Source organism: Excalfactoria chinensis, chromosome 24, assembly GCF_039878825.1.
Source record: "Excalfactoria chinensis isolate bCotChi1 chromosome 24, bCotChi1.hap2, whole genome shotgun sequence".
In the NCBI taxonomy this organism is placed as follows: domain Eukaryota; kingdom Metazoa; phylum Chordata; class Aves; order Galliformes; family Phasianidae; genus Excalfactoria; species Excalfactoria chinensis.
In genome coordinates, this window is record NC_092848.1 from 1,395,388 (window position 1) to 1,422,790 (window position 27,403).

A 27,403-nucleotide genomic window follows, 5' to 3' on the forward strand; every position below is an offset into this window, starting at 1 on the left:
AGAACCCGAAGAACAGCTCAGCACTGCGGGAAGGGAGGGAGGGGGGGTTCGTCCCGACCGCACTGCAGCGCTGTGCCACCCCCGGGTTGGGTACGGGGAGTGGGGGGGGGGGGGGGCGCAATGCTTGTATATCGCTCGGGTTAAACGCGCCCGGAACGCTTTTTTCTATAGAAGAAAAATTATTATTTAAATCGGGAAATTCTTTTTTCAATATATTTTTTTAATTTTTTTTTTTTTCTATTTTATTTTATTTTATTTTTTGATCGGGGGGACGGGGAGAACGGAACCTCCGGCCCGGCGGGTAAGGCAGGCAGGAGCGCGTTACATTTAATTGCAGGCACGGAGGGGCCGGCCCGTGCCTCTACATGCACGGGAGGGAGTCACGGCCGCCCCCGCCCCTCACCCGGCAGCCGCCTGCGCCGAGCCCCCGGCGCACCGGGGTCCCCCGCCCGCCCCGTCGGGGGAGGCAGCAGGAAGGCGGCCGGGTGGGTGGTGCTGGTGGTGGTGATGGTGGGGGGGGGTCGCTGCTATTTTCAATCCATCTCGAGCCTAAAAATAAAAAGCCTCCAGAAAAGGCGAAGAGGGAAAGAGGAGGGAGGGTTTCTAGGGACGGGGGGATGGGGGGCTGCTTCTCTCTGCCGACGGGACGCGTCGTCTCCCCCCCTCCCAACCCCCCCTACCCCGTGTCCCGGGGGGAGCGATCCCGCTGCACCGTGGGGCCCTTTTGTGCCAGGAGGAGCCTTCCCCCTTCCCCGAAGGCTTCCGCAGGGCTGCACATGAAGGGCTTAAAACAATACCGGGGACAATAGCCCTCCCCGGGGGCTCCTCCGCTCACCCCGCCGGGTCGGGCCGTTCCCCTGCAGCCCCGCTCCCCTGGCGCCAGGGGACCTCCCGGCCCCTTTGATGCTGAAGTTGGGGTTTTTTTTTAATTTTCTTTTTTTTTTCTTTCTTTTTTATTTTCTTTTTTTTTTTTCTCATTTTTTTTTTTTTCTTTTCTTTTTTTTTTTTTACACCCAGAAAAATCCCATTCAGGCACCGGGGGAAGAGGGGTGGGGGAGGGGAGAGATGGGGGGGGGGGGAGGGGCGCGATGGGGGCTGGAGGCTGCACAGATGGGAAAGTGCCTCCGACGGGACGGGACGGGCGGGGCCCGAAGGGTGGAGTGGGGGGTGATGAGGGTGGGGGGCGGGGGGGTGGTGTGAGGGGAACGCGGAGTAGGTGCGCTCCCCGTTCCGAAGAGGGGTGTGTGTATGTGTGGAGGTAAATAACGTAGTATTTAAATTAAAATAAATAATTAAGTGAAGGCTGCCCCCTCCCCCCCCACCCACCCACCCTCCTCCACTCCCCCGTCCGGCCCCTCCCCCCCGGGGGCCGGACCCTCCTGCATCACCACGTGGCTTCCTCCCGCAAACATTTTCACTCATTTTCCAGGTCGGTTTTATTTAGAGGCGGTGCCCGGCTGCCGAAAGGCGTCCGGTGACACTCCGGTGCCGCTCCGCCGCTTTGGGAGCCCCGCAGCCGGCGCCGCCACCGCCTCCTCCGCCGCCCTCCCCCATTACAGCCACCCCCCTCCCCTTCTTTAAGACCCCCCACCCCCAACAGCAGCAGCAGCCGCCGCCGCACCCCTCTGCGAGGAAAACTCCACCAAACGACCAAAAAAAAAAGAGAAAAAAACCAAAAAAAAAAACCCCACCCCGAAACAAACAAAAAAAAGGCAAAGGAGGGGGGAGGGAGTGTGCAAAGAAAAGGACCACCGAGCCTCAACCCCGGCTGTGGGGTGGCAGACGGCGGCCGCTGTCCGACGGTGCGGGCGTACGGTGGGAGCCCCTCCGGCAGCCGCGCTCCGAGCCCCGGCGCGCCGCCACCGCCCGCCCGCCGCCCCCCGCCGGCAGCCACCATGAACAAGCTGTATATCGGGAACCTAAATGAGAGCGTGACTCCGGCCGACTTGGAGAAAGTCTTCAACGACCACAAGATTTCCTTCAGCGGGCAGTTTTTGGTCAAGTCCGGTTATGCCTTTGTGGACTGCCCCGACGAGCAATGGGCCATGAAAGCCATCGAAACTTTTTCGGGTAAGCGGTGTCCTCCGACCCCTTTCGATTGGAGAACTGCGGGACCCCGTCGGGGTTCGGGTGGGGATTAAGGGGGGGGTTCGGGCCGTTACGCTCCGTCGGGGTTTGCATCAGCGAACGGGGCAGACCCCACTTCTCCCCTCGTAACTGCGAGCACTTGGGGGGGGGGGAGAGACGGAGAGGGGCCCCCGCAGCTCCCCACGGTTCCCCACGGCTTTAGGGGGGCTGCACGGTGCCCGTCCCGGCGGTGCTCGGCGCGGGGGTCCCGTCGCGACAGTGGCGGTGGGGTGGGACTTTGGGCCATTTTGATTTCAAACTGGGTTTCCTGGGGCATGTGATGCGCGGAGGAGCGCGAAGGTCGCCATGCTGCTCGCAAGACGGAGAGGGGGGGGTGGTGGGAAGAGAAGGAGGGGGGGGGTGGAAAGAAAAGCTCCCCGGGAAACAGTGAATTTTTGAAAACGTTGGAATATTTTCCCTTCGCTTAAAGCTGCTCCCTCCGGGTTCTCCCCATTGCTGCTCCCTTCTTCTTTTCCCTTCCCTCCCCCCCCAATTAATATATAAACCGGCGGTGTGGAAATCCGCCCCGTTTTCCAAGAGAAATCCATTCGTAGCGTGGAGTTAAACAATTTTTTGAGCCCCTTTTAATGGGGAAGTGGAATGATCTGGCCGGAGTTGTTGTGCACGACTCAAAAACGTGGAATTCGAGGAGGGGGGGGGAAAAATTGATCTCAAAATATTCTGCCTCGTTTTCTTTTCGCTCGGAGCGGAGCTGAATGAAGGACAGGATTAAATATTCCTAAGGAACGTTGTTCAGAACTCACCGCTCCGCATTAGAAGTCAGCCTTATATTTAATATAGCACACACTTATGATCACACACACGCACGAAAAAGCAGTTTTTTTTTTAATGGCAGCTTGTAGTGATTGGAATGAAATGGGAAGTTGCACATGATAGAATGTTACCCAAAGCTTTCTGACCACCCCCGCCCAGATCATACAAAACAGCCACATTTTGTTTTTAGGGAAAGTGGAGCTGCATGGAAAACAGCTAGAGATTGAACACTCAGTACCTAAAAAGCAAAGGTAATACGGTGTTTTAATTACTTTTTCTTTATGTTTTAATTTTTTTGGAGGGGGAGGAGGGGGGAAATAATAACGTAAGAGGAAGGAGGCAAAAAAAATTATATCCAAATATGTGCATGTGGAAGGAGATATGGTGGTGGTTTGGCTTTGGGTATGGCCCAGCGAGGTGAGGAACGGCTCTGAGGATCAGTTTTCCCTTTCTTATCTTTAGTGTATTTTTAAAGGAAACTTTTCTTTAGGATTATGTTTTACTTCAGTTTGTTTGTTAGGAAAAATAAAGACCAACAAACCCCAAAAAACAACCCTGGGGTCCCGACGTTTCGCCTTCCATTCACCCAAGTGATGAATGGCGTTTGGGGTTGGGATTTTCAAACTTGTGGCACTGGAAGAATTTCCCAGCGTTGCTCTATGAGAAGTTTCCCAAAACCTTTTGTTATTTCCACAGAACAGCCAAGTTTTTAAACACCCTCTTTGCTTATTTTGTCGTTTACGGGTGAAATTTACCCGGGATGGAGGGCCAGGGTTTAAAAACGAACATCAATAATTAAATAAAAATGGGGCTGTTTGCGTGTTGGTGTGTGGTTTTCAGCCCGGCTGTGTGGGGGTGCTGGTTTAGCTCCTACTTGCCCCCCAACTTGTTGTTTTTTGGGGCTGGAACCCCATTTCTTCATGCTTTTCCCAGGCGTCGCGGCCCAGCTCGGCCTACCCAGCCCTCCCCATCTTCTTGGCCCTTTGTTGCTGAGGGCGCGCGGGACGCTGGGCCTGGAGGGCCCTGAGGGTGCAGGCAGTGAACTGTTGGGCCCAGAGGGGGTTCACTGTTGTGTGTGGGGGTCTTTGGGATGATCCTGATCCCTTCCCCAGAGCTGGGTGAGCTCTCTTCAAGGCCTGGTGCCCGCGCTGGGCCATGCAGCCGCTCCGCCACGTGATGGAGTGGCCGCCCCGGCGCTCAACGTGGTGGAGAAGGAAACTCTTCCTTCCCAAACTCTGGGGTTTTTCTGCTGGCTGAGGACCCCTTTGGGGAGCCTGTGTAGACCCGGCCCCACTGGGAGGCTGTGGGGTTTGGCAGCAATCCTTTCCTCGCAGGGGGCCATGCCCCGCGGTGGAGCCGACCCTAAAGGCAGAACTCCATTTAATAATGTCCCCTGTAGGGTTTTCCATACCCTCCTCATGAAATGGGGATCGATATCAGTCGTTACAACGCTCGGAGTCTCCCTTTGGCTCCAGTATCAATGAATCGAAGTGTGTTATTGGAAAGGCAATTACCCTACGAAGGGTAATGTAATAATGCTCAAAAATAAATCAGAAAAAATAAAAAGGGGAGGGGGATGCGCCACGATTTCATAATTATTTGGAGTCCTTTTGGTGATCAATGGGTTGGGGGAACAGAGAAGATCTCAGAGTATTTCCTTGCTCCCCTCTTTTCCCCCCTCTGACTTTTGCTAAGAGCACTCCGGGAGAAATTCAATGGAAATGTAAATATTTCTTTGGCGTCTGTAATTCAAAGAAATGCTGGGTGAAACTTTACAATGGGTGGAAGCAAAGGGGGAAGGTTCGTTAGCGTGGTTTAATGAGAACCAGGAGAAGTGCAGTTCATTACGTCTGGTTGCTAAATCCTGGGCTGGGGGCGAGAGGGGGCTTTGGTTTGAGCCCCATAGCCCCCATCCGCCGCCTTTAAAGCTGCAGGAGCCATTTTTGCTGTTGACTTTCTTCATGTGCTTTGCTGGAAATCACTTCGTGATGGGGTGGCTGGATGCTTGGCGGGGCGGTTGCTACAGTTTCTTTGCCTCAGTTTTGGGATGTGAGTTTGTGTTTCTGGATCAGCGAAGGCAACTGTGGCACAGCTGTAAACTCTGCAGGTTGTTGGTGGACTTTCCTGCCTGCTTTGCTTTCCTCTTCTCTCCCTGGATCAAGGCTGAAATGATGGCACCCTTCTCCGTTTTGAAGTTGCCTTTTTTTTTCCTTCTTACTGCTTGTTTTTAAGACTGGATTTTCCAGTTTAAAGGCACATAGAGCAGGATATGGTTAATTAAGTGTGAGCAGAGAGGACAAAATCAGATGGGTTTTGGTGCGATCTAAAACAACCCACCTCCCCCACCCCCCCCTAAACCTCGTGTTTAGGTTTGCTTATTTTAGTGTAGGAACGTGGGAAAGAAAGCGATGGTCAATGATGTGCTTTGCAGATCACTAATAAAATAAAACTCAGCTTTATGGTTGTGTTTCTTCTCTCGATGAAATTGCAAATGCTGAAGTTTAGGAGCCGGGTTGAAATGCATACGATGAAATTACATGTTGTAAATAAATCTCCCCTGTTGGTGTATTTTCTTCATTAAGACCCCTCTTGTCTTTAAATGCTGCAGCAGAAATGGGTTAAAAAAGCAGAGGATTTGTTAATGTGGTGTGAGGGAGTGATCGGTGCATGCACCAAAATGCACAAGAAGGATAAACTGATTTAGAGCTGTTTAATTACAGATTTTTTTTCCCCCCTTAAATAACACTCAAAGCTGCAACTTATCTTAGTAATCATTGGGAGCTATATTGGGGAAAAAAGACAACAACAAAGCCTTAAAAAATCACTGTTAAAAAAGAGGGTCGTTGCTGTTAAATATGTTGTTTCGTTACCAACTCTTGAGTTTAAATAAGTTTAACCATTATTTGTTGCTGTTTTGGAGTTGTTTTTTTCCCTGTGACTTTGCTGTTGGAAAAATGTGGGGAAAGCTAAAAAAAGGTGGTTTCCAGAGTGTGGAAAAAATGGTTCCTGTTTGTTCTTTGGGAGGTTAAAAAGAATGAAAATAACGTGTTTTTAAGACAAAAAAGTTTGGTTTTTTCGAAGTTGAGATTAAAAGGAAAGTCAGTCTGGGGGTAGAGGTGGGAGCTTCAAACCTGAAAAGAGCTCAGTAGAGAGCATTAGAAAGAATGAATGAAGGAAGGAAGGAGGAGGGGCGAGGGGGGGAGAAAAAAAAGTGAATCCATCAAGCAGACATTCCAAATATGAGGAATGTGGAAGTGAGTCGACCAGAGAGAATGAAACCGAGTAATTGGGGGGGAAGAGGGAGTTGGGTTGATAAGAGGCAGTAGGCTTAAAGCTAGGCGGGTTTTGCTCGGGGTGTTCTGAATTAGAGGTCGTTCCTGAATCACTCGTGTTTCAGAAGGGTCAGCGAGTGGAGGTGGGAGTTATGAAATGGTGTTAAGGACGTGAAGGTGCACGGAGTTGGATGGAGAAACCCTAAAGCTGCGTTTTCTTTTAGTCCTCGTTTGAAATCTGTTTTGCTTGTTGGAGATGCGCCGCGTGCAATTAATCGGGATGGAAAAATGTGAGAGTTTTGATAGCGGCTTGCGTGCTCTCTTTGTTTGTAAATAGCAATCGGAAGATGTGCCTTTCTCCCCCTGTTTTACTTTAATGGTGTGGAAATTGAACGGGATGGGGGGAGGTGGGGTGGAAAAAAAGTTTGGTCGTTCTTCGTGACAAACAAAGGCGTTCTCTGGAATATCGAGACAAAAAAAACCCACATTCTTAATCCATTCCTAAGATAATTCCCTTTAAAACAGGTCTGTTTTACAAGTTACAGCCTTATTAAAAAATAATTAGGAACACCCTTCTGCACAGCAATGTTTGGAAATGGCGAGGCAGGAGGAGTGCTCCTTTCCAAGGATGTTTTAACGTGGTTCAGTTTGTTCCTATCTCTCTTGGTTTCCCCAAAAGGGTGGTGGTAATATTGAGTTCTTTAATTTAATCCGAATGCCCATTTTTTTTTTGAGCCGGGAGCTCCACGGTACTGAATTTGGATTGCTGAGATTGTTTGGAAATTAATCCCTTTTAACAATTTCCAGGTAGAAAAAAAAACTAGAAATAATTTGTAATTCAATTAGGGATTAATAATTTGTCAGCAAGTTTCGTCAATTAGGTTCAGAGCTGGGGTAATTGAACCAATTTTAACATACTGGGGAAAGAGGAATGTATTTAACAGTTAGCAGCCTGAAGTTAAAGAAATCCTCCTTGCTTCCCCCTTTCCAAGCAGGAGCAAGGACAAGAGATTGCAATTTAGCCACAAGTTCTGCAAGCCTCAAGTTTAGAACCCATTGAAGACGGGGTTTATCCTGCCCAGATGCCCTTTAAGTAGTTGAGTTTTTAGGAATTCAGAAGAATACATTTAGTGGCAGTGAAACGGAGCTGCCACATCGGTGGCGATTCTAAGGGCTGAGTTCCCATCTCCAGTTTAACCTGCGTTTCTGTCTTTGCCTTTTAGGTTAAAAAACAAGCAAACAGAGCTCAGAGATACGGGATAAGGGAAGTGGGGTTAAAGTACTTGCTTTGAAAACTGAGACCTTTCAGAATTAAACATAAATAAATAAATAAATGAGAGGATTTTTTTTGCCCCCCTCCTTTCCCAGCCCCTAGAAATGTTAACGTTTTCCAGAGTCAGCAGTAGGTTTGGGGGGGGGGGGTGGTTTAGGAGGATGGGGTTGGCCCAGGGCTCTGCAGTTTGGGGGGGAGGGGAGAGAGGGGGAGCAGGAGGAACCGCCTGCAGCCCCTTCCCCTCCACAGCACGTGCCTTGTTTCCAAATGTGCTGAATTTAGAAGTTGGGGATGTCTGCTTGCTGCTTCAAGGCAGCTAGGAAGGATTTCTTTTTTCTTTCCTAACCATGCTGCTGGTTTTATCGAGCAGCTGATTTGGAAGAGCTCTGTGGAGGTGGTGCTGTACCTGTGTGGCATGGGGAGAAACGGGAGCCTGAAGTGTAGCAAAGCACTGGGAGACACCAGATCTTCCTCCAGAAGTGAGGAAGGGACAAGAGATGAGCAGGAGAAAGGAGTTGTAGACCTGAGTTTGCAGTTTTCTTTTGAGGAAATGCATTTTGGAGGAGTTGCAGAGCCTTTTTTTGGAGGGTAAAAGGGGGGTTTGATTCAGCAGAGAAAGAAAAATGATCAAATGTTGTAGGTGAAAACTGTCATTTTTTCAGCATACCTGGAAGCACTGATAGCTTAAAGTGAAGGCGTGAGCTCCTAAGTCACCCTCCTGAACTGTATGAATCTTCCTGTTTGTGGGGGAGGGTTTCCCAGCCACCAAACAGACTGGGCAGAAAGAAGGGATATTTGGGGGGGTGGGGAGGGGAGAGGAACAGCACAAATGCAGTTGTGCAAGATTCATCCTTCCTCCTCCCTGCCAGGACCTGTGGGGCTGAGCCTTTTGTATCTTTAAGTCCTTATTCTGCCCAGTTTGGTGTGTTTGGAGAAGCTGGAGGGGGAAAAAAGAACCCAATGGGGGATGGGTGCAGGAAGGAGAATCCCTGAGTCCCTCCCACTTGGGTCCCTGAGCCCCGTTGTGGAACTGGTGGAGATGCTCCAGACCAAAGCGGGAGGGTTTGTACCACTCAGACATTGGTCCAGCCCCCAGGAAAAGGAATGTGTTCTTCCCTTGTGAAGTCTCAGGTGTGTTGTTTAAAGCTGGTGGTCTTAATGCCTAGGGTGCATCGTCTTTCTGATTTTAATCACCTACTGAATGGGAGAGGAAACTGCTTTGCCATCTGTTTGTGTTCAGCATCCCTTGCGCGCTCCTGAAGATGCTGGAGGGATCTTAGCAATTTTCAATTGAGAGATTAAAGTGAAAAAAATCGGGCTTTAATTGAAGCCCGCTCGTTTCTTTTTCCCCTGTGCAGAGCCAGCAACAAATGGGGGGGGGGGGGTGGCATTGTGGAAAGGGTCTTGCAGGGGCACCAGCTCTCTTCTGAGCCCTCTCTTAGCTTGATGCCTCTGTGTTGCCTCCTGCCAGCCCTCCCCATAGGTGACACTGCACAGCCCTGTCCCATCCCCTGGTGTCTGACTTCATTTGGAGAGCATGGGGTTTGGTGCTGGCACGCAGAGAGGAGGCTTTGTGGGCTCTGCAGGTGGATGCTTCTTCTCAGGAGCTGCAAGAAGAGGCAGAGGGGTGTTTCTAGAGCTTCTTGCTGGAGGAGATGTGCCAAGAGTTGGCGGGGCTCAAGGGGAGGGGTGTTGCTGGGGACAGCAGCCAGAAGGGCGCTGCCAAGGCAGTGGTACAGGAGCGAGAGCATCCCAAGCTGCTGCAGCCCTTAATGCCAAAGAGCAGAGGAGAGCAGCCTTTCTGCCAGAAAAAGAGAAAATAAACAAGCGGAGAAATCTGTCCGTCCGCTCGTCTCAGAGGAGCCCTCGCAATCCATCAGGAAATGGGTCATTTATTTTATTGTAACTGACACTTGGGAGCTCTGACATGGTCGGAGCTGAAATTTCACACTTTTCTGCCTGCTTTAATTGCCCGATCTGTGTAGAGGAAAGCAATAGAAAGGAACAAAACCGAATCCATGAGCAGCCCCGGAAGAATCAGGTTTGCAGTTTCCACGAGCGATCCGCCAGGTTGAGCTCCCCGTGCTGCAGTGCAACCATAATAAAAGCAGCAGCAAGCGGTGCAGCAGGAGCGTGTGTGCAGCTGGCAGGGCTCCATGCATGGAGCAGATCCTGCACCATCCAGTGGCACCACGGCGCAGTGTAAACAGCGCTGGAGATTACAGTGAAATTGATTTGCACTAAAAGAAGCAAGTTTGACTCGGATGAAGGTCCCACGTGGCAGCTTGCTGTTGTAAGTTGGAAGCGTAGCTCCTCGGGGAGCAGGCTCCTTGTTGGAGTATAGGACAGGTGGGGGAATGGAAATCCAGAGCCAAATGAAAGGGGTTGGGGGGGGGGGGGGGAATGCACTCAGGGCTGGATTTGTATTTGCATGTAGAGTCAGATGTTCCAAGCTGTGTTTAAGCATCTCAGGACAAGCTGGGTTTTCAGAAGTGATTAGCACCTGATGTATTGAGCACTCCTGAAAAACCTACCTGTTGTGGATCCCCCAGGTGATGGCCAGAAGGATCAAGCAGTGTTCTCTCTCTCTGTTGCTAGTACTCCAGAGGGTGCAGCTGCATTAGAGCCACTGAGGTGTGTGATGAATGCCCTGGGTTCAGGCTTTTGGATCCAGAAAAGTTGCTTGTCCCACTGCTTTTGTGCTTTTAGCTGCACTGAAAGCCATTGCACATAGTGCTTGGGCTGTAAGGCTTGTCGGATGAGGCATTTGGGAAGCATAGATCCTCCTGGTGAGCAAGCATTGAGAAGAGATCAGCATTCAGGGATTAAATATGATCTAGAGAGCACTGAGTTGCGCAGAGTTGGGGATGGAGTGGTACAAGAGTTCTGCTCTCACTTCTGTCTCTGTTTTCTCTGCCGTGTGTCACCTGCAAAGCAACTGCCTTTACTTACACTTGTGAGATTCAGGGCTGTGGGGTCAGACTTTCTGGGTAGGTTGTGTGCAGAGAAGCACCTGTAAGTAACTGAGATCCGTATTAAGATACCCCCCAAAATACCTGTAAGGTGTTGGGAAATGCTGTATCTTTAACAGGAAACCTTAAGGGATGGGATGAGCTCTGGTGTCCTGCCTTATATCCATGGATGTCAATATTATCCAGTTTATTTCTTGTTTAATACTGGTTGTGTCTAAGCAGACTTGGGCACCAGAGAGAGTAGCGTCTGTGTATACACACGTATATAAACATTTGCGAGTGTGTGTTTTCTTGTCTCTGGTTCAAGCCTCAGGCATAAAAGTATTTACAAACAAATCGATGGAATGATTAAAGAATAAAAGAAAGTTGTGATGTTCTCTGTAGGGAAGAAGCTGTGGCTGCTGCATGTGCTCTTATGGAGCTGTTTGCTGGGGAGTAATTGCAGAAGAAGCCAATGCCCTCAAATGAGTTTTGTGCTTTTAGATTCAGCTTCACAAGTCTCCAAAGGATGCGCTTTGAAATGGGGAAGTCGCCCTTTCAAAGTTGTTGCTCTTGTTTCAGTGCCGTAATGGGACATGTGCTGAAGTTGAGCCCAAGCACACAGCATTAGGTGGATGTCATGCAGTCACTGATGAGCATTTGGTTACAGCAGGACAAATAACCACCCTATTTCCCCCCCAACATCTGCAGCCCTTTGCCTATTAGCTTTCCATGTTCCCTGTGCCAAAGTCTTGGTGGGCTTTCAATGGCTTTGCTGAGGTGCTTCTATATGGGATGGGTGGCAGCAAAGTAGAAGAGCCCCAATCCTTGTGGTTTCCCAGCTGCTCTGTCTTATCCAAACTTCAGCTTTTTCTCCTCTTCATCCCAACCCTCTTGTTATAAATGCATGTCAAACAAAATGCAAAATGAAATAGACAAGTGTGAGATAGTTTTCCCTACATCTCTTCAGCTGCTCACCCAGCTTTGGTGTGGAGAATGAGGAGACCAGGGAGATCTGAGCACCCCTTGTGAGTCACCTTGTACCAAACACTGGGGACTGAAGGAATTTGTGCTGCAAATGGAAGAGGAAAAAGCCCCACTTTTTAATCTCATTTTTTGGTTCTCCTTGCCTTCCCTTAGGAGACACACAGAAGCATTTTGATGTCATTTATCAGTGGGGAAAAAAAGTGTAGTACTTTTAACCCGGTTTGGACTCAACCACAGATTTGGTCATGACACCAAACCCACCCTGTGGGATATGATGAGAAATGGGATAGGTGATGCCATGAGGGATGCAATGGGCAATGCTGTGTATGGTGGGCAATGCAGTGTGTGATGCCATGCTGGATGTGATGAGGGATGCAATGGGAGATGCCATGTGGGGTGCTTGCAGCTGTCTCACCCTCTGCAGGTTGTTGGAGGGCTGAAAAGCCTTGTGACACCTCATTGCCCAAACTGGGGTGACTGGCAGATCTGAGGATGGCAGTTTGGGTTTCAACGTGAGTTTTGGTGGAAGGGTCTCTGACTACTTGGATCATTGGGGGCTTGTCTGCATGCAGTGATTGTGCTGTTTTAACCTGATTTGGGTTGAAAACTGATTCAGTGCACAGCCCTGTGTGGTGACCAACTCATTGCCTTTGGACCCAGTTTTATCTGACAGATCTGTACCTACCAGGTAATGAGGGTTGCTGTCACACCTGAAGTTGGTGGGGACCTGAATCTGTGCAGCTCCCCTAAGCTTTAGTAGAATCCTTCCCATCTCCCCTGCTCAAACATCTGAGCTTGTGTTGTTTGTAGGGTCTCTGAGCCAATGCCCCACTGAAAATACAGAAGAAAAAGATGGTCCTGATCACTTGCTCTAAGCAAACTATGTGCAATGTGGTGTCACCTGTCAATCACCTGGTAGAGATACTTGAATATTAACAAATCAAAGTGGCTTAAGACCCATCATAGAGCATGTGGTGGTGGGTTTTGGGGTCCCCACTGGTATCAGCTACTTTGCAGTGCCTGAACTCGCTTTGAAGCAGCCCCAGTCCCACAGCACCATCAGAGCCACTGGAAACCAGTTAGAAAGGCTTTTTGGGAACTGGAAGAGGGCAGAAGTGCCCTCTGGTGGCAAAGAGGAGTGGGTGCCACCAGCTGAAACCATCTCCAGCATCCTAAAAGGGGGTGGTGACAAAGGGACGAGGGGTTGGGATGACCATGCTGTGGGTTTCGCACCATATCAGCTTTTATTTAATGCATTGTTGGGTTTAAAGGGAGGACAGCGGGAAACCTGGAGGGCTGGCATCTATTGTGCTGGTGGTTCCTGGAGGTGTGTGTGGGTGGGAGAGAATCCATGAATTGCACCTTTAGGGTCTTTTCAGCTCAAAATCAGTCATGGTGGGTGAAGGGCAGCACTCTGAATGTGGTCATAGTAAATCAGAAGTCAACAAAGAATGACACAAACCTTTAGGAGCTGGAAGTGCTGGCTTTGATGCTTGGAGGATGAGCAGATACTGCTGCAAGTTCCCTTGTCCCATTGCTTTAGTTATGCTGAGCTGCTCTCCAGGATGATGGTTTCAGACGTGCTTTGAGATATGCAAATGACAGGTGAGATGAGGGACAAGTCATCGTTCTTCTTTTCTACTCTGTGTGTAATATCTGCAGGAAAACTGCCTCAAAGCATTTTGTATGTTCCCACATTTGTTGTCCAGTCCGTGCTTGACTGCAGCCAGCACCAGCTCAAGGGTCAGATTGGATGAAGGTCAACTTATTTACAGTTTTAGGCCTTCTTAAGGGTTGAAAATCTCTTAACTTGTGTTACTGGCATCTCAATAGGAGTGGGTGTGAGCTGTAGTGGCTGGAGTTTGCCAGGAAGGAACTGGTGCATCCCAGTTGGATTTGGAACTGGTTTGTGGGATCCCACCAAGTGTAATTGGGTTTGGCTGTGGGATGTGTCCTGAGCACCAGAAAAAGTCTCTTTCAATAAAGGGCAACCTGCCAGCAAATTAGAACGGAAAGATAATGGGTGCATTGTATAAAACCCATCAGTCTTTCCTCTCTATTACTTACTATTCAATTTGTCCTGTCTGCAGATACTTGATGTATTGATTTGGCAAGGACTAACAGCAGAGGTCTGGGAGATCATTAGGATTCCTCTGGGTTTGCTGAAGATCAAGGTTTTGTGAGGCTTGTTTGAGATTTCTTGTGTCTTCAGAGGTGTGAGATGTTGGCCTTCAGCTGGGTTGACACGAGCTCCGTGGCAGCATCATCTACCTGGAGTCAGTGGGGGGATGGAATGAGGTGGCACAGCAGGCTCGTAAAAGAGGGAATATGGGATAGAATGTCTTATAGCTCTGGGCACTGACCAGTCCTTCCCTTTGGGCATCAACCACTCCTTCCCTCTATGCCTGAGCTGTAGCACTCCTTTCAAAAATGAGTTCTCCAGGCCTTTTGTGGGGTGTTCATGGACAACTTCTCATTCTTGGCATCTCCGTGAAAAATCTCATCAGTCATTAAGTGTGATTCCAAAAAAGAGCTAATGGGGAGAGGCCAATTAGACAGATTTATTAGTCCAAGATCAAATTCTGGTTGCTGGGATGATTGATGGGAAGGATTAATCATGTTGTGCATGCTTGCCAGAGATAACTGGCAGCCAGGGCGAGTGGGACCGTGTGAGGCTGTTGCACAGAGGATGCGTTCCTCTAAAACCCCAGGGCTGATTTACTTCTGTGCTTCTCCAGCTACTAGAGGCTGAGTGTCTTTGTTAACTTCCTAAGGGTATGATCTCAAGAGGGTTCTTTTCTGGATTAAATCTGCAAGGGATGAGCTTGAAAGAACACAAGATCTAGAATGAGGGGTGCAATAAGAGCCGTGTGTATCACAGTGGAGGATATTGCACTAAGTTGCTTTGCTGCTCCAGTTGCATTAAACTGAGGTCTAAAAGCGTCGTGGTTTTGCACAGGAGACCTGCAGTGCTGTTAAGTGATGGCTCCAAATCTCAGAGCTCTGCTTTGTGTACAAGTTTAGGAGAAGATTTTCCTGTGGTTCCTCCTCATGCCCACATTGAGGCCTTTTTTCTTACCAAACCACAAAGGCTACAAAAACCAAACCTGAACCTGCAGCACTTCTGGGAGGAGCAGAGGTTTGCGTTCAGAAGAAAGTTGGAAGGGACAGTGAAAATCAAAGGCAAAGTGGCTGAAGCCTGGGACAGATCCTGCCTGGGACAGCCCTGCTGGTGCTGGGCTGTGCTCAGAGGTGAGAGGTGTGATGTGTTGCTTCTCTCTCTGTGCTCTTATCTCACTGTCAATAAGTTGAGTACAGGGATGATGATATTCCCACCTCGCAGAGATGCTGGAAAATTGAAAGTATATCAATATATAAGGGGAAAAAACTCATGATTTCAGCTGCAACTTTTCTCTTGAGTCCCCCAGCAACGTTTGTGTCTTAGCAACCACATTTTCCTATTTAGAAGTGTTTAAAACATTAAGAACCACTACCAACAACACATTAAGCACGGGATTAAGTGCTTTCCTGAATCAAAGCTTAACTAGATAAATGAAATGCTGTTAATTGAATCAGGGATGTGCTGTTGTTTTTTTTTTTTCACCCCCTAAATTTGCATAACATTTGCATTTGATTGAATATCCATCGTGGATGTTGTTCAGTTCTAGTGGCTCTCCCCGTGTCTCTCCAGCTTTAGCCATTCTCTTGTTGCCCCCAGGAGCTCCAGAAATGGTTTTGGGAGGAGAAGGGATGCGGTTGGTGCCTGGCTGTGCTTTGCTGGAAGTGCTTGGTGCCCTGGTGCTCTCAATCACCTTTTGCTTTGAGGAAGCTGTGGTAGGGGGTGGAGAAAGGTCTGGGAGGGATTGGATGTAAGGGAGCATCCTACAGAAGCCTTGTGTTGTGTATGTGCAGCTCTGGTGCATCTTTGCAGCTTGACCCACCATTGCTGATGCTGTAACACAGGATGGGCTATGGCTGCTTATGGTACTTTGGTCTGGAACTTTCTCCAGCAGGAATTCACTAAACAGGCTTTGTGTTTTGGGACTAAAGTTAAATCAAATTGTCAGGATAAAATCTGGATCAATGGTCCCTTTCTCAACTCAAATCAGTTTGTAAGCTTTGGGGTCCCCTCCATCCCAAGCCATTCTGTGACTCCATGAAAAGCAGCATGACTGCATGTTCACTGCTGTGCTGGTGGGATGCCACCTCCAAGCACTTTCTGGAAGGAAGCACATCTGTAAGGTGAGGTGGAATGGGACGCACCTGAGTTTCATCCCAGCTGCTGCTACTTTGCCGTAGGTGCGATGATGCTCTTCTCCAAGCACCCAGCTCTTCCCCTGGCAATGCAGCAAGTAGCATCTCTACCTTTTAGAGCATGACCTGGAAAACATTCCTTGGAGCTTTTGCAAAAGGAAAGAGAAACCTTGAGCAAGAAGAGGCTGCCCTGATGGTGCTCTGCCATTGCTTGTGGCAGCCAGCCCCCATCCTGCTGGCTCCCAGCCTGGCTTGGAGCAGGTCAGTGCCCCCTGCATGGGTCCCTGTTGCTGCTTCTGTGCCAGTCCTGGGGGGAATGCCAGCAGTTTCTTAATGAAGGGCTCTGGCAACTCTCCTCGATGTGAAAGGAGATCCCAACAGCTGAATCTATTGTTGGGGTATTTCCCAATGAGATTGAAAAATTGAAAACAAACAAACAAAACCAGACCTAATTTGGGGTTGTCGCTGAGGGTTCTGCTTGTCTGTGTGACATACAGAACTGTGTGCCCAGTGGGATGGGCAGCTCTGAGTGTGCAGCTGCTGCTGAGGCACTGACAGCGATGCTGGGAGGGCTTTGGCTGCACTGGGATGCAATGAGAGTGGTCTCATCTTGGGTTCAGGGCTGTTGGGGAGCAGCAGAGGGCATTTTGTCAATGGATGGGGCTGGTTCTTCAAATAAGCAGCTTTGCTTTGGTTTGTGTGCTCTGGAAAAGAAGCTGTTGCTGGTATGCTTTTCTCATGAGCCATGTGCTCTGATGGACACAGGAAGGGAGGGCAAGAAGTCTCCATTGGATTGGCACTGGATAGATGAGGATACCTCCTCCATCCCCTGGAATCTCCAGATTGCTCTATAGCATTTTGTTCCATCAGTTTGAATGTTTTATCTTTCCAGCATGTCCTGGCTGGAGCTGGGCAGGGTTTGCTGAGAGCATCAGGCTGCTCAGTTCTTGATTTCCAAGGTGTCAGCTCCTAAGAAGAGCCAGGATGTCTGCATGGGGCTGCTGGGCAGCTCTGCAGGTCTGTCAGCGCTGTAAGACTGTGCCACAGTTGGCTGCTAACATCCCGTGGTCACAAAGAGCAGTGTGGGCATGAAGGTGACACAGAGATTCATTCCTACAACCTGCATTCACAACCGTTCCAGCTGCTCTCCCCTTTTTCCCCTGTGTGCAGACCCCCATCCGTTCACTCCCAGCTCGCATCTGAGGTCGTGTGCTGGGTTTGCAAGTGATGAGAGGAGCTCCAGCTCTGGCACATGGTGAATAAAAAGCTGGGAATCAGTGATGAGCGGAGTTATTTATTTGGAGTAAAGCCTTGTGCGGGGCAGAGGTCGGAGGCAGCAGAACTGGGCTGCTCCAAAGAGCGGCACTTCACGACAAGGGTTTAAATCCAGTCGGACCTGCTTACAAGCAAAGCAAATAGATGGGTTTATTTATTCATGACTTCCTCTGTAATTCTAACCACAGGGCTCCGAAGGAGCCAAAGCTGAGCAGGGGCTGCACTTCGGGAGGAAGATTTCCATGCGCTGCAGGGAACTGAGCCGGACCTCAGGGTTGAGTGATGCTGGTTCCAGTTGGGATGCTGCCCCATAGGGTGGCATGCAGCCCTTCTGCAGGACAGGCACTGATGGAGATGGGCAGTGAGCGCTCAGGGTGCTGGTTCTTCAGAGGGGCTTTTTCTTTTTCCTTTTTAAGGGGGGAGAAAATGAGATGCCACCAGCAGAATGACGGTGCGGGGACATAAATGGCTCTTTTCTCTCCGTGGTGCATTTCATTCTGGTCACGTATGTGAAGAACACATGCTCTGCCTGTGCGGATGCTTGGAGCTATCTGGAGAAGTTTCTGGGGCAGGGGGTGGGTGGTTGGAGACGTGGTTTCCTCCATCAGTTCAGATCTTTGTGACCCTCCCTGGACTGTGGCATTCTTTGCATTCTGAATTTCTTAATCTCTCTCTCCCATTCATTTTGGGATGTGGATTAGCATGTAAACAAGGGATCTGGTTTCATAGCGTGCTCCCCTCCCCCCTTTCTCCCTTCATCCCTCCTGATGTGATGCAGTTTTAAGGGTTCAGGACTTTTTTTTTTCCCCATCCACCCAGTTTGCCTTCATAGCAGTAACAAAATTTGGTGTTTTGGAGACTCCCCAATGGCACAATGGCACAAATATTTTGGATTTGAAACCCAGGTCCATGATGAGTGCAAGTCCAGAGGTGTTATCCTGAGAAGTGCTAATAGTGTTGAGCTGTGTTTGATGGTCATAGCATTCCATCTCCCTTTCCTTTAGGGATCTTGGAGTTCCGCACTCATTGAGCTTGCAGGCAGATACCATCTCCCACTGTGCTTAGATGCTCAGTTCAGGTTGGGCCTTAAATCAGATGCTGAGATTTAGATGGCTGGAATTAGAGGCAGCGATCACGGAGGGCATTTTGCAGTGACATTAGCTGGAGGGCAGAGGTTTAACCAAAGGGAATTGTGCTGATGTTTGTCCACACAAAGCTGCTGTCCTCCAAGGGTGTCCCTGGGTGTTTTTGCTGCAGGGTGAGTTGCTCTTGGGTGGCAGCAATGTGGCTGTGTGTGGTTGCTGGAGCTGCCCCAGAGACCCATAGCAATCCATGGCAGCACCTCCTGGGTCAATTTGGCATCAAGAAATCCACCCCAGAAATCCTATTTTAGGGGAAATTAGGTTTGAAAAAGCTAAAAATGTGTGTGGAGAAGTGACCAGAGACCATGTGGGATGCTGGAGCCAAGCTTCCAGGTGCCATGGGCATCCTCATGGTCTCCCTTTCGTGCTCCAGATTTGCTTTCAGGGTTAAATGACTGCATGGCTCCTTTCTTTTGCTTCCTAATCCTTGTAATCAATCTGGCAGAACTCAGTATTGGTAGCTGTGCCCATGCAGGAAGGTTGGTGGATCTTTGGGCATCTTGCTCACAGTGATGCTTGCAGTATAAATGTAGCGCCTAGTAGGGTGTAATTAATGGAGAGCCATCAGAAACCCTGGGAGCATGTGGGAATGTAAAGCTTGATTAGGTACATCAATGAGGAGCGGTTCAGTGTGAGATGGAGCCGTTGCTGACACCAAATCTGGCTTTTAATTGCTTTTCATTTCTTTCAGGAGCCGGAAAATTCAAATCAGAAATATCCCACCCCAGCTACGATGGGAGGTAAGGGGGTGAGGGAGCAGGGCATGAGCCTGAGATGCAAGGACTTACACTGGGAAGTGTGGGGCACATTTAAGGACTGACTCCCCTATGGGTTTCTGCACTTGGGTTTACAGTTGGTTCATCCTTTTCTCTGTTTTTAACTGGGTCTAATGGTGCTGTACCCTTGCATCCACGCAGCTATTTGTCTTCTATGCAGGATTCAATTCAGCTGGTGGAAGCAATGCAAGATCCACCAACAAAATCCCCATTAATAACAGCATTATATGATTTATCTATTATAGGAGCAATGCAGATCCTTCCTTCCAGCTGTTGGGACTTCTCCCTTTTCTTGCTGCTCTCCCGGCTCCGGGGCCTGTTGACCCAACATCCTGGGGCACACAGCAGCTTTGCTCATCTAATTGCTTGTGAAATCTGAATGACCAGAAAGTTTCCTTTATTGACTGACTGTGTTTCCTGGGTCTGTCCCGATTGTTGCAGTATAATGGGCTTTTTCTCTGTGTTCCCAGGTTCTGGATGGCTTGCTAGCACAATATGGCACTGTAGAAAACTGTGAGCAAGGTAAGACTGAAAGAAGGAGCCAACTTGGTGTTGTTTGAATGTTTTCTACCCTAGCTATTTGGGGCTGGAGGAGGAAGAGGACAGACACGTTGTTCTATGTCAGAGATACCCATGGCTAAAGACTGGGTCCTCTTGTTGCTTGGCCAAAACAAGACATCCCTGTGATAAAGCAGCATGGGCTGTACAGACATAGGCACTGTCCAATGGCCAAAGATCATGCATGATGGCCCAGGCTGCTCACGCTGGCTCTAATTTCTGCCTCTTTTCTTGCAGTGAACACAGACAGTGAGACTGCTGTGGTTAATGTCACCTACACAAACCGGGAGCAGACCAGGCAGTAAGTACCCCATAGCCACCCCATGGGCCACCATGGGAACAGAAAATGTGGGTGTGTTTTTGCTCTCAGGTCTGCAGCCTTTCTGTCCTTCTTTTTCTGCTTTACAAAGCATCTTTGGACCCTTTGCATCCTGCAGGGATGGGGTTATTTGTCTCTCTGTTCCGCTGTGGGGCATTGTAGCCCAAAACGGAGTCACTGAGCTCTTTCTGGAGACCTGCAGTTTGACTTCTCTCAGTAGAAGTCAGGAGAGCCGTGCAGAGCTGTGGCTTTTCTCTTGCTTTTCTCTTGCTGCCAGCCCCATCTATCGACAGCTTTCTGCTCTTGCAGCTGAAATACCCACCAATATATTGCAAGGCAGAGGAGAGCTGGGGATCATTCCCTGTTGGCAGCCACTGTTCCCATCCCCTTCCCAGGGCTGGTTGCTTGGAGGTTCCCCCCTTAAAGCAGTTTGATCCATCTGGACTGGGTGGGAAGTCCTGTCAGGTCCCCATGGCACTGATGAAGTCTTTGTGCCCCATTCCCAGTGCTTTCCCAATGGATGTTACATCCAGGCTTGACCCGTTTTGGGTAGATTTTGTCCCATTTTGGATGGGCTGGTGCTGATATGAAGTATAAAGGTAGGAAACCCCCTCACCCCAACCCTTTCTCTCCTTGCTCCAGAGCCATCATGAAGCTGAATGGGCACCAGCTGGAGAACCACGTGCTGAAAGTCTCCTACATCCCTGATGAGCAGTCTGTGCAGGGCCCAGAAAATGGGCGGCGGGGTGGCTTTGGGGCACGGGGTGCCCCCCGGCAGGGCTCCCCTGTCACTGCAGGGGCTCCAGTCAAGCAGCAGCCCGTGGACATCCCACTCCGTCTGCTGGTGCCCACACAGTATGTGGGTGCCATCATTGGCAAGGAAGGGGCCACCATCAGGAACATTACCAAGCAGACACAGTCCAAGTGAGTCCGTTCCCCTTCAATCTGCAGGGATGCTGGGGGAGCAGAGCAGCCAGCACATGCTGTGAAGCTGCAAAGCCTCTGCCCTGTGTCCCACTCCAGCATCGATGCTGTGCTTGCAGGATTGATGTGCACCGTAAGGAGAATGCAGGAGCTGCAGAAAAAGCCATCAGCATCCACTCCACCCCTGAGGGCTGCTCCGCTGCCTGCAAAATGATCTTGGAGATCATGCAGAAGGAGGCAAAGGACACGAAGACGTAAGGTTTTTCCCTACCCCTTCTGTGCATGTAGGTTGTATCCAGAGCTCCTTGCTGGGCTGTTACCATCCCAGCACTCAGAGCTCCAGTTTAGATGTGGGGAACCTTGCCTTGGGAGAACTGGGGGACTCTGAGCAAGGGGACGTGGTCTTCCCTTGTCACTCTGCACCCAATCCCTCTTCTCCCTGCTGTAACCTTTAATTTTGTTGTTTTCCCTTTCCTCTCTCAAGAGCTGATGAAGTGCCTCTAAAAATCTTGGCCCATAACAACTTTGTGGGGCGCCTGATTGGCAAAGAAGGGCGAAACTTGAAGAAAGTGGAGCAGGATACGGAGACAAAAATCACCATTTCATCGTAAGGCTCTTTTGCTGTCTTTGGTCTTTCCCAACCTGGGGTGGATGGAACTGGGAAGGCAGATATGGGGGATGTGAGGAAAGCAAAGAGATTCCTGCCAACCAGCTGGGAAAGCCAGACTGTGGCATGAGTGCTTTGATCCCCAAAGCTGTCTTGATATACCTTAGCATTATGTTTATTGAATGCTCCTCCTCTTCCCTTTGGAACTGTGCTGTGGTGCAGGCAGAACTGGGGTTCTATTCTTTAAGCATGTTTTTAGGGAAGGCAGCAAACCATGATGCTGCTCCTGCTCTGGCCAGCACTGGTGTAACTCTGGCTTCCCATCAGCTTGCAGGACCTGACCCTGTACAACCCTGAAAGAACAATCACAGTGAAGGGCTCCATTGAGAACTGCTGCAAAGCAGAGCAGGAGATCATGAAGAAAGTGAGAGAAGCCTATGAGAACGATGTCGCAGCCATGAGCGTGAGTGCGGCTCAGCTTCGGGACGGCAGCTCTGCCAGGCAGGGTTCCTGCCCTACCTCCCCTCCAGTGTGCTCTAAGAGGATGCCCTGGTACAAGCAATGAGCGTTTCTCTCCTCTCTCTTTCAGTTGCAATCTCATCTCATCCCTGGCCTCAACCTGGCTGCTGTTGGCCTTTTCCCTGCCTCCTCCAACGCAGTACCTCCTCCTCCCAGCAGTGTCTCTGGGGCTGCTCCATACAGCTCTTTCATGGTAGGTGCACAGCTGAGGATCCTTGTGCTTTCAGCATGGTCACATCCATTTGTGTGCAGGATTTGTGCTCTTCACCTGTTGCAAATGCAGTTGAGGGGGTGCTTGGCCAGTACCTATGATATGGGTGACGCTGCTGGGGGGATCTGGGGCATGGATCCTTGTGGTGAGCTCTGAGCAGTGGTTCTGTGCCCTCAGCCTCCAGAGCAGGAGACCGTACACGTCTTCATCCCTGCCCAAGCAGTTGGTGCCATCATTGGCAAGAAGGGCCAGCACATCAAGCAGCTCTCCCGGTTCGCAAGTGCCTCTATTAAGGTAGTGTCACCTCATTAAGGAGCAGCGTCCTGCCAGCACCCCTTGCTGAGCTGGGTGCCTTTCTGTTGCTGAAATCACCCTACAAACCTGGGTGATATGGCTGGGTGCTTCAGTGACTGTTTCTCTTCCCCCCTTCCAGATTGCACCCCCAGAGACGCCGGACTCCAAAGTGCGCATGGTGGTCATCACGGGCCCTCCAGAAGCTCAGTTCAAGGTCCCCCCCCACTTTCTTGCCATCATTGTGGGGTGTCAGGGTCACCTGGTGCTCCCTCCACCATCTCCTTCCATCCAGAGCAGGGTGGGGAGAAGCAGCACAGTCAGCCCTCCCCAGTGTGACACTGAGACCTGTCTTAACTCAGCACCAGCCCTCGTGGGGCTGAGATGGTTTAAAGCTCTAAGGAGCCAAGATTTGGGGAGGGAATCTGTTGTCCCTGGGTTGGAGGTATGTGGGAACAGAGTGCCTTGATGCTGCTCCTTCCCCTCTGCAGGCACAAGGCAGGATTTATGGGAAGCTGAAGGAGGAGAACTTCTTTGGGCCGAAGGAAGAAGTGAAGCTGGAGACGCACATCCGTGTCCCTGCCTCGGCTGCAGGGAGGGTTATTGGCAAAGGGGGCAAAACCGTAAGCAAAGCTGTGCTTGGAAGGGGTTTGGGAGCATTTGGGATGGGGGTCTTTCCCACACTGGGTGGTGATGTTGGTCTCTGTCCCTTCCCTGCAGGTCAATGAGCTGCAGAACCTGACGGCTGCAGAGGTGGTGGTTCCACGGGATCAGACCCCCGATGAGAACGAGCAGGTCATTGTGAAGATCATCGGGCACTTCTATGCCAGCCAGGTATGGTCCCAGCAGCTCGGTTCTGGTGGAGTCTCTGATGGCTCATACAGGGTTGTGTTCAGTGCTGCTTCCTCCTATGGGAGTGTTTTATGTGCTTTGCTGCTGCTGTTTGCTGTCCTCTTTGTGTGTTGATGTGGATTGGTGGGGGCAGGAGGGAGAGCTGGGTGAGGGGTACATGCACATGTATTCAGCATCTTCATCAGTGACCCCAGGGAAGGGGTAGAATGCACCCTCAACAAGCGTGATGATGGTGCAAAGCCGGGAGGAGTGGCTGACACAGAAGGCTGCAATGCTGTTTAGTGAGACCTGGACAAGCTGAGAGTTGGGCAGAGAGTAATGCGATGAGATTTAACAAGGACATGTGCAGGCTCTATGTCTGGGGAGGAATAACTGCAGCATTAGTACAGGATGGGGGCTGAGATGCTGGAAAGGAGCTCTGGTAGGAAGGACGTGGGGGTCCTGATGGCCAACAGGATGACCCTGGCTGACCAATGGTTTCCCATCCAGCCATATCTCTCGTGGCATTCAAGTACTGTTTTCCCTGCATTTCCCCTTTTGCTCCTTTCATCCACAGATGGCACAGCGTAAAATCCGGGACATCCTGGCCCAGGTGAAGCAGCAGCACCAGAAGGGACAGAGCGGCCAGCTGCAAGCGAGGAGGAAATGAGAGCAGCACTGACACCAATGTGAAAAGTGGAACAAGCCAATGCCAGGCTTAAGAGTGGCTGGGAATCAGTTACCATAGACAGATGCAATTGTTTTCATTAACTGGTCGACACTAAAAGGCAGTTTTGATTGGCTTTCAAGGCAAGAGGGATGGGGCTAAAGAACCAGACCCGCACCGTCTGACCCCTTTTTAGCTCCATATGCTGACACTGTACTGAACTGAAGCGGGAGGTGCTGCAGGGCTGGGGGATGGAGCCCAACACCAGGCACTGCACTCAGCCCCTGCAGGCACTGCCTGCCCTCATCTCAGGGCCTCTGGGGCTCCCCCCACCCCAGCTCTACCTCCCCATCCCTCCCTCAGTCCCTTCCCTGTGGCTGATGGATGTTCCCAGAGTGATGTTAAACCTTTGGGATCTGCTTTTTTTTTCCCTAATTCTTTTTGGGGTTTTTATTTTTCTCCCCCCCCCCCTTTTTTTTTTTTAATTTTCAATATTTTTTTTTTTTCCTTTTTTTCTTTTAATTTTTAAGATATTCCAGTGGACCATCACCAACCTCCCCCCCCCCCCTCTCCACTGGTAACAAGATCCATTGTCAGGGACTGAAGGAGGGAAGGGGGAAGGAAAACCCCATAGCACCAATTGGATTTGGATCCCCTGGGAGCTCTGCAACCTTCCATGCCAGCAGCACCCAAGGGTGGGCAGAAGGAGAGCTTTCCTCTCCCCTGTGCTGTGTGTGCAGTGCAGTGCTGTGCCTTCTGAAGCCTTAGGAACCAAGACAGGACCTCAGTTCTTTTTTTTCCAGGACAACTCTTTAGTTTTTCATTTGGTTGAATGTTTCTTTATGTTACATTGAATTACTTGAAAAGAGTTGATTTTTTTGGGGGGAGTTTTGGGCTTGTTTTCCCTTTTTTTTTTGGCCTTTGTGGGTTTTTTGCTTGTTTTGTTTTTGGCCTATGAACTAATGGCAGAATGGGATGCAGAGCTTTAACTGCAGAGGTGCTGGGAATGTACAAGGGAAGTGCTTTGCTTTTTTTTTTCCCCCCCTCCCTCTGAACAACAGCAATAAAACATAGGAACAAAGCACAACCCGTTTGGTAGGAAGCGTGAATGAACGTCCATCCTTCAGTAATCCATTTATGGGGAAATGAGAGCTAAAAAAAGATCTGGGGTTCAGAACCAAAAGGGATTTGGGGCTTTGCTGGGACTGGGGCTCAGCTTTCCCTCCCAGTACACATATGAGCCCTGAAATCCCATTGGTATCTCTTGTGTGTGGCTGAGCCCACTAAGTGAATCTTTTCTTTCCTAGGAGGGGGGGGGGAAAGCACTCAGGGGAATGGAGTATTTTCATTAGCAAAGCTGGGGGATGCTGGTTGGTGTTAACCCTCATGGGGCTGTTTGTGGTATATCCCAACCTCCCCCACCCCCGGCTGCCCCAAATCTCTCCAGATTGGGGCAAAACAAAACCCCACATTCTTTGAAATTTGGCATATCTGAAGATATATATATATTTTTTCTTCTTCTTTTTAAAACGAAGCCCACAATCACCACCACCCTCTTCTTTCTACAGCAGGAACAGCCCCCTCTTACACGACCGTACCAAATAGATCCGTCAAAAGAATGTAAGGTGGTTCCTGATTCCCGTCACTCTTAGGAGGATTTTATATTTTAGATATATTTTAATGGTTTGTTTTTAATATTTTGAGTATTGGGAAGGGACAGTAACTGCTGCGACCGCCCCATGTAGGGCCGGGTCTTGTCTCTATGGGGCTGTGTGTGCACCGTGCTGCCCTTATACCCGGCCCCATTGGGGGCTCAGTGCTGGTGCTGTCTCACAAACTGGGGAGCAAGGGGAGAAAGCAAAAAAAGCTCTGATCACATTGGGGACAGCGGGGCGAGCCCCGAAGGAGATGATAAGGAGGGAGGTGAGGGTGGGGGTTGGGGGGGAACGAACCTCGCACTGATTTCTGTACTATTTCTTCTTCAAGCCAGACTGATCCCATTGAGCTGAGATGGGACACAGCAGCGGTTACTGTCCCTGAGGGGGCACTGCAGCAGTGGGGTGAGGCCAGGAGTTGGGGTGAGGTATAGCCGTGTGTTTTGAGCAACAAGAGAGGGGAAAAAAAGACAAAACAAAGAGGGAAAAAAAAAGAAAGAAAAGGATAAAAAAAAAAAGCTACCTCAAGGTATGACGTTACCTCAGCAGTTGAATTTTTTTTTTGTTGTTTTTTTGGGGTTTTTTTTTTGGTTTTTTTTTGGTTTTTTTTTGTGGGGGGCTTGCTGGTATTTTATATATAAAAAAAAAAGGAAAAAAAAAAGCTGATAGTCTTGAATATTTTATTTTTTTAATGAAAAAGAGAAGTTAAGTTGTTGGTGATTTCTTGTGAGCCAGGAGAGCTGCGCCCGGGGTCCCCAGGTGTCATTGATGATGATGATGATGATGATGAGCTCTCTATGGAGAACGACAGAAATCTCAGCCATAGTGGAAATGATGGCAGCACGGATGGTGTTGGCCTTTCCCAAAGCCAGGCAGGAATGCCAACACAACATGCAAGCTGTTGGATGTCGCAGCTCTTTGAGACCTTGGACTAATGGGAGCCCGCTGATGTTTTTCAATTGCAAAGACTTTCTTTCTTTCTTTCTTCTTCTTTTTTTTCCCCCCCACGTGTGAAAACAAAGGAAGAGGAAACAAAACCAACAGCAAAACCACTGGATGACACAAAAGGTCCATCCAACTCCATTGGGAAACCAAACAGCTGAAGAGCTTGGGATTGGTAATCTTCCACTGTGGGCAATGAGGATGGAGTTGCCTCCACGAAGCACTCTTGGAACGGAGCTCAGCACCATATGGGGCACACTGAGCCACCCCAACCACCCAAGGTGGTGTCCTGCAGCCATATAGACCACCATAAAGCAAACCCATATGGAGCTCCATAAACCAAACCCATACGGAACTCCCCAGCGGTGCTGCCATGGAGGCAACGGCCGCCCGTCTTCTCCATGATGATGCTGGTAAACTCATTGCAGAGATTTGCCTCAGTTTTACCGAGGATAAAGCGAGTAAAAAAAAATAAGAAAAGGAAAAAAACAACAACAACAAAAAAAAGGGGGTGGGGGGGGAAAGGGCAGATAAATGGAAACCAACTTTTCTTCTACAAACGCACACGGAGGAGAGAGAGAGAAAGATAGAACGACCCTCACGAATAACAGGCACGGACCTCACCCTACATGCTTGAAAAGGTTCTTCTTCTCTTTACGTGCCATCTTGCTGTTATTATCACCGTCCCTGCAGGAAAACGACCCATTTTGCATTGGATGAGAACGTGGAAATGGAGGTGCATGGGGACGTGGGTGATCCCTTGCAGTGGGCGGTGGGCTGCCTATGGTCCCAGCTGGGGCTGCCATTGTGTCCTATAGGGAGATGGTTTCTCACTTGTGTTAATCTCTGGCTCTCTACTTCTTACAGCTCAGTGTTATTCAGACATCGGTGATGATAAGAACTGTATTGTTTGTTTTTTTTTCCCCACAGCAAGCTTTTTTGTTAGTTTGTTTTTGGTTTGGTTTTGATAACTGGTGCAAAGTGTATCATTGAGGAGAAAAAAAAGACCCATTTTCCCCCTCCCTCCCCCCCCTGTCCTGTTCCTCTG

General features: G+C 49.6%; 1 protein-coding gene across 1 annotated transcript; it reads left to right on the forward strand.

The window, feature by feature from the left end:
* Nucleotides 1–1,504: 1,504 nt before the first annotated feature.
* On the forward strand, nucleotides 1,505–24,108 carry IGF2BP1 (insulin like growth factor 2 mRNA binding protein 1). Its single transcript, XM_072356609.1, has 15 exons — nucleotides 1,505–2,070; nucleotides 3,092–3,152; nucleotides 18,747–18,795; nucleotides 19,302–19,353; nucleotides 19,627–19,690; nucleotides 20,351–20,632; nucleotides 20,752–20,886; nucleotides 21,117–21,239; nucleotides 21,567–21,702; nucleotides 21,829–21,951; nucleotides 22,147–22,263; nucleotides 22,403–22,477; nucleotides 22,752–22,883; nucleotides 22,981–23,094; nucleotides 23,669–24,108. Exons 1-15 carry the CDS (start codon nucleotides 1,896–1,898, stop codon nucleotides 23,759–23,761), a joined length of 1,731 nt encoding a protein of 576 aa, XP_072212710.1. The 5' UTR covers nucleotides 1,505–1,895; the 3' UTR covers nucleotides 23,762–24,108.
* The last annotated feature ends 3,295 nt before the right edge of the window (nucleotides 24,109–27,403 follow it).